Source organism: Lipotes vexillifer, unplaced genomic scaffold (genome assembly GCF_000442215.2).
Source record: "Lipotes vexillifer unplaced genomic scaffold, Lipotes_vexillifer_v1.1 scaffold137, whole genome shotgun sequence".
Lineage (NCBI taxonomy): Eukaryota > Metazoa > Chordata > Mammalia > Artiodactyla > Lipotidae > Lipotes > Lipotes vexillifer.
The window spans coordinates 3582250-3588687 of record NW_006775780.1 but is presented as its reverse complement, the minus strand read 5'-3'; the positions used below and the strand labels follow the sequence as shown (position 1 = coordinate 3588687).

The window sequence follows — 6438 nt, the reverse complement described above, 5'->3', positions numbered from 1 at the left end:
GGCAAAAAAAAAAAAAAAAAAAAAAAAGGATGAATCACACCAACATTTACATCAGATATCAGAGCTTTCTCCCCCAACCATTTTGATGACCTTTAATAACAACAAATGCACACGGCACAAAATTCAAACAACACAAAAGGGCAAAAAATGAGCCATTCATCTCCCTCCCCATCATACATTTACCCTTTTTACTGGGCATGTAGTATTTCTTCATCTGGAAATAAAGTGAAATCATTTACCTAGTTCCCAACATGTGCACTGAGGTTGTTTTGGCCTTTGGCTATTAAGCAAAGCCACAGGGAATATCCTTGAACATATTTGCCTGTATGTGGTTCTAGAATAAAGAAATATCCCAGAAATGGAAGTGCTGAATCGAAGAAGACACACACAACTAACACGCTTCTGCCCAGAAAACCCAAACCACCAGGAACAAAAGCCCCATCTGTCTGCCCTCCCACCAGCAAAGGAAACCGTTTCCCAACAGCCGTGCCAACGCTGCGTTATCAGACTTTCTGATTTAATGGGTATTTAATTAAGTGATGGTGAGCACCCTTTTGACAAAACCATGTGTATCGGCTCCTCTGAACTTCAATCTGTTTCTCTCCTTTGCCAACTTTTCTATTGTGCTGTTTGGTCATACTGGTTTGCAAAAGCTCTTTACATGTGATAGAAAGTGGCCCCTTATGGAAGGCTATTCTTGAAGAAATTTCATTATTCCATGTAAAGGTTAGCAATCTTTCTTTTCTGGCTTTAGAGTTTTGTGTCTTGCTTTAGAAAGGCTGTGTCTGTTTCCAAACTCTTCACTGGAAGCCAAAGAGAATATTTTTTTTTTTTTTTGTGGTACGCGGGCCTCTCACTGTTGTGGCCTCTCCCGTTGCAGAGCACAGGAGCATAGGTTCCGGACGCGCAGGCTCAGCGGCCATGGCTCACGGGCCCAGCCACTCCGCGGCATGTGGGATCTTCCCGGACCGGGGCACTAACCCGTGTCCCCTGCATCGGCAGGCGGACTCTCAACCACTGCGCCACCAGGGAAGCCCGAGAAATTTTTTTTTAATTATAAACTTTGCCCCCTCTTAAGCTGGCATTTAAATAACAATACCACGAACTTAACGCATTTCACCTTTCACCTTTGCCCAGAAGGCAGATGGGAAAAGCATTCATCCCAGTTTACAGACAGGTAGACTGAGGGTTTTTTGAAGCCAAGTCAGGCTCCTTAAAGAGTGCCTACTGAGGAAAAGAGACACGCCTGGGGCCCAAACAGGTCCAGGAGGAAGAAGTGGTCCCTGCCCTGGGGTCACCTATCACTTAGTATGAGAAGAGACAGGTACAAAAATAGCTCCAAACTCCAGGTGCCAGGATTTCAGGGGAGGGGCGTGAAAAGGAAACGAGGCCCCGAGTCAGCATCCACCCTGGTCCTGTGTTTGTTTTCTTAAACCTGCCAGCACCAACCCTTGACACCTTGTCAAATTCAAGGCCACCTTGGAGAGACCGTTAGGACCTGCTTGCAGTGTCTTCGTGATTCTTATCTACCTACACCCCTGTTTTTCTAGGCCTAGAGCCTGTGCTCATCTGCAAGGCTAGGCAAACCCCACAGGTGACCAGGAGACGGGCACTCCTGGGCAGCTTCAGCCACACTCCACTTCCAACAGTGCCCCAGCCCTCACCCTCTGGGCTCTTTACCTGTGGGGAAGACGGGCCTTGAACAAGCCTGCAGACCTGCAGACCTACACCCCGGCACGCACGCACGAAGCACTTGGCAGAGGACGCTTTCCTAACCTGAGTTTTGCAAATAAACACAGGCCAAAGAATGACAAAAATGTCCCTGCATTAACTGTGTGCTTCCTCTGCTGGTTCAATGAAAAAGTGTAGTGAACTATTACCATGTGATGATGAGATCTTAATAAAGAGATTACTTAAACACACTAGCCATGGCTCCTTCTCAGGCAGGCTGCAACAACAAACAATTCAGACAAGAGTCCGGGGTAATCCTAAAGGCACAGGCTGACATGTCAGTCCGTGGTTTGGTATGCTTTCTATTTCCGGGAAATGCTGTGAAGACATCATTTCAGAATCCTCAATGGGGCTAACAGGTCTGTATAACTAACTTCACACCTGCATGACAGATTTTTCCTAAGGGCCCAGAGGGAGTTGAGTGTGTCTGTGACACGCTTTCTGGCATCTGGGTTACAGAGATGCTTCTTCTAAGCTGCTGTCGCCTGAATCACACTTCCTATCAGCTCAGGGCATTACCAGTGTTTCTGGGGTAGTTCAGTTGATAGCCCAGCTTTAAGATTGGAAGGGGATATTACCAGGCCTTCCTACAACCTTGAACTGCATGAAGGTGGAGCACAAAGAACCCCCAACAGCCTTGCAGGCCAGGAGGAGGGGATGAGAGGCGAGTCTGAGCAGAATCCTGCAACCACGCCAACCACAAACCTTAACCAAAAAGGCTTAACCAAGAAGGCTAAAGCATAAGGAAAACCTGGTCCCAAGTATGCTATCCTGTGTTTACATATCTATTGATCAGAACGAGAAACTGAAATCATTTGCTCTGGGGGAGACAGTAAGATCTGCACCCTTATATAGTGCAGTCCTGAAATGCAACAGCAATGACCTTGGAGAGCTGGCCTCAGAAAATACTTTCTAACACATGTATATCACCTGGGTTTCAGTTGGGCCAGGCTCTGCTCCCGAGGGTTCACTGCAGAGCTGACATGAGAAGGAATTCTCAGTTCCCAAGCTCAGGGCTCTGCCTCTAATCTGAAGCCTTGTTTGGTCCCCAAAGAGCAGCCAACCGCAGTTGGGTTGCTACACACCCTCAGCGTCTGCCCTCATGGAGGAGCGTGCCTTGGGAGGGACAGAGGGTAAAGGGAGTAAAAGCAAAACATTCCAGGCAGTGTGAACAGAACGTGCAAAGGCCCTGAGGCAGGAGAGAATGTGATGCATTTGAGGACAGAAAGTTGGCTGGTGGGGTTTGAGAGAATACAGGTATGACAGATGACAACGTGGCATGTGAGATGGAGCTGGCAGGGAGACAAGACTGGGCCATGCAAGGGGCTTTGGGGCCATACAAAGATCTGTCCCAAGGGCAACAGGAAGTTACCAAGTGGCTCTCAGTAAAGGTGACACGCAAACGTTATGCTCTGAAAAGATCAAGATGGCAGGAGAACGGAGAAAGCGCTGGAGGTGGACCAGAGTAGATAGGGGTGCATTAATTCAGCCGCTACTGTAAGAATTCAGGCATAAGCAGATGGTGACATGGACCAGGGTAGCAGCAGGGGAAGTGGAGGGAGGCAAACCCCATCAGGATTGGGTGTGGAGCACTGGACATAAGATTTTCAGAACTTGGAGGTGGATTAGATACTGATGCTAAGAGAGGGTGGTACACAGGGGGTGCTGTCCAGATTTCTGGCTTATGGTACTGGGCGTTCAAATGCTGCTGTCAGTCGTCCATAAAGGGCCCTAGACGGGCTCTGCTTTTGGGGAGGGAAGATGACACATTTGGTTCTGAAAACGCTGGAATCTGAGATAAGCACGTGGATAAGCCACTCCTAGAAAACCCCCATCCCTCCTCACCAGGGTCACAAAAGTGAGGCTCGGGCTTCCCTGGTGGCGCAGTGGTTGGGAGTCTACCTGCCGATGCAGGGGACACGGGTTCGTGCCCCGGTCCGGGAAGATCCCACATGCCGCGGAGCGGCTGGGCCTGTGAGCCATGGCCGCTGAGCCTGCGTGTCCGGAACCTGTGCTCCGCAACGGGAGAGGCCACAACAGTGAGAGGCCCGCGTACCGCAAAAAAAAAAAAAAAAAAAAAAGTGAGGCTCAATGCCCTGCAGTGGGCATTCCGTGACTTTGAGGCAACCCCTCTCCTTCAAGAGTAGAGGCCTGAACGCCCTTTCTCTCTACCCCAAGTCCTGTGTCCTTCCAGTGATTTTACCTCCTAGCAAGAGAGGAGAGGCTCCCGAACCCCAAAATGGGGCAGACAACCTTGGGCAGCTCTGGAGGGGCACCAGCTTCCAGAGGAACAGCTACCTGACCCGTGGGCTGGTGGAAGGCCCAGGAAGGGCCCTGCAAACACTAGGGGCCCCTTGCACACCCTGACAGGTGTCCTAACCCAGCTCTTACCAGGAGCCAGGGTCAACCTCAAGGATGCTCACGCCACCGGCCAGCCTGTGTTAACATCTGCACCAGGACATCTGAAGAGCCTGTTTCCCCCCTCCCCATCCCCCATCTTCCCAATGTACAGTTACCATTGTAAGCAGGTCAGTGACATAACGCTCACCCAGCCCACAACGCGTGTGGCAGGGGAGGGAACAGAGAACAAACAGGTGCCCATGACCCTGACTGGCATCAGCCACAGCCCAGGCAGGTCACTGCCTCCCCTCCCTCCACCAACAGCAGGACGGGGGTATCACTCGGGGAGGAAGGTCCACAGATCTGGACTTCAGATGCCAAAGCACAAGGAGTGACCCAAACGGCCTGGAGCTTCTGGCAACCGGGGCTCAGCAGTGATCGAGTGGCTCAAGGTGGGCCAGCGAGACAGATGGGCAGTGGCTGCCTCTTGGATTCCAGGCCCTCACTGTGCCCTCTCTGGTTATTCACCAGTCCCAGAGTCAGGAAGAAAAAAGCAAGGCGAGAAGAGGGGGAAATGTTCTTAGCAGCAAACACACCAAGGGTCAGAGAGGATGAGACACGCAGAGGGATGGGGTCGGGGGGCACACAGAGACACCAGGCCGGTCCACCCCTCCTCTTGCGCAGACTCAGATTTCAGCGTGAATCAAGTTTTCCCATGACAACCACCCAGATCCTGCTGGCAAAAAGGGAACTGGCTGGCAGTCTCAGCGAGGGAGGGGAAACGTATTTTGAAGCTACAATCCAAGAGCAAAGACTTCGTTCTAAGCCAGACAGATGCTGCCGTTTCTACCAGCATCCTCTAGGGCTTCCCCCGACCCCAGCACCCGCCCACACCCAGCAGCCCTGAAAAGCAGCCTGCGCTGAGAACAGAGCCACCTTTCAGAAGGGGACAAGGCCAGTGTGATGGCCATGAGGCACTGGAACACCTGTCATGCACAGTGTGGGAAACCCTGACTGGCTGGGGGCTCACCTGCCCAACGAGTGAAATTCAAGGTCGGTCTTTAGAGCCCAAAGCCACCTCTTCGGGCTTTATCTTTCCGATGAGAGATTAAATGCTCACTTAAACTTTAAATGGACTTTTAAAAAGTCACTACTTTGATCCTTTCGCAAGTCTACAAGGTTTTAGAGTTGTAAAACCATTAAGATCTCTATCCCAAAGATAATCTAGGGGCCGTATTCAGGGACTGAGTTAACTGGCGATCTGTCCTGGCCACTTAATATTCCAAGCGAAAATTCTAGGGGAAGTGATGGAAAAAGACTCCACGGAGAGGTCTGGGTCGGGGTCGGGGGGTGGGCAGAGGCAGTGGCAGAAGGGCTCTGAAGCAGCCTGGGGACAGCTCTGTCCAGCTCTGACAAGCACCGGGTGCCAAGCTCTGTGCTTCCAGACTCACGCGCTCAGCCCATGGCTGTGATACTTACGGACAGTGTCATTGCTGGAATCCCACGCCTCCACAAGCAAAGTGTAGGACCTCTGTAACACAGATAAACAACAGCTCAGTATTCAGAAACGGGGGTCAGCTCGCAAAGGTCAGGCCTTCTCGGCCTCCCTGCACGCCCTGCCAAACAAAACCATGCAGCCAAAATGGAAACTGTATTTGCTGTCGAAGTGAGGTCTTGGGTGTTTAGGTCCAGACGGACTCCCCACCCCTCCCCCTAGCACCCACCCCAGGGTGGCAAAAGACACCGGACCCACCGTGGTCCTCATGCAGGCAGCCTAAAGTCCCAACCAAGAAATGCCATCTCCCTAGACTTGTGCACACTTTGCGTATGCTTTTCCTAAACTTTCCAGACTCTAACCCTGGTGCTTGAGAAAACCACACAAAGAATTGATTCTAAGCTAACCAAACCAGGTGTTTGTACCTGGGAGTGGAGGTGCTCACCCAGTGAGGAGGGCTGGGGATTGCTGTTACACTCTGGGCCCTGGTGGGGAGGTCCCCAGGGAGGCCCCTTTTCCTTTGCAGAACCCCTTTGAAAGCCCTGTCTGTGTGAGACCATCTCGGCTCCCACAAGTATCAGGTGACTCCAGGAAGCAGGAGGGGTGGGTAGGTGCAAATAGACTCTGAACACAAAGGCGGTAACCTAACTTGGGGGTGCAGGGAGGGCGGACTCTAGGGACCAAAGTATAAAAGGAAGAAAGAGCTGCACCCCATGGGTTGTATTTATTGATAAACTTATCTGTCAATAAGATCTAACATTCCAGGAATAATCAGAGTCCACTAACTAAACAAATTCCCTGGACACTGGCGGGATGCCAGCCATTCTACTGAAGGTACCTTTTATCTTCCAGGCTTATCTCAATTCCACCTC

The 6438-nt window shown here is 51.2% G+C and overlaps 1 protein-coding gene across 1 annotated transcript in view; it reads right to left on the bottom strand.

Moving 5' to 3' along the window:
* Window positions 1-6438, bottom strand: part of JAG1 (jagged canonical Notch ligand 1) — a 36516-nt gene that overhangs the window by 20886 nt on the left and 9192 nt on the right. The window contains exon 3 of the mRNA XM_007450205.1: window positions 5551-5602. Within this exon, the coding sequence (XP_007450267.1) occupies window positions 5551-5602 (52 nt within the window). The remainder of the gene's footprint in view (window positions 1-5550; window positions 5603-6438) is intronic.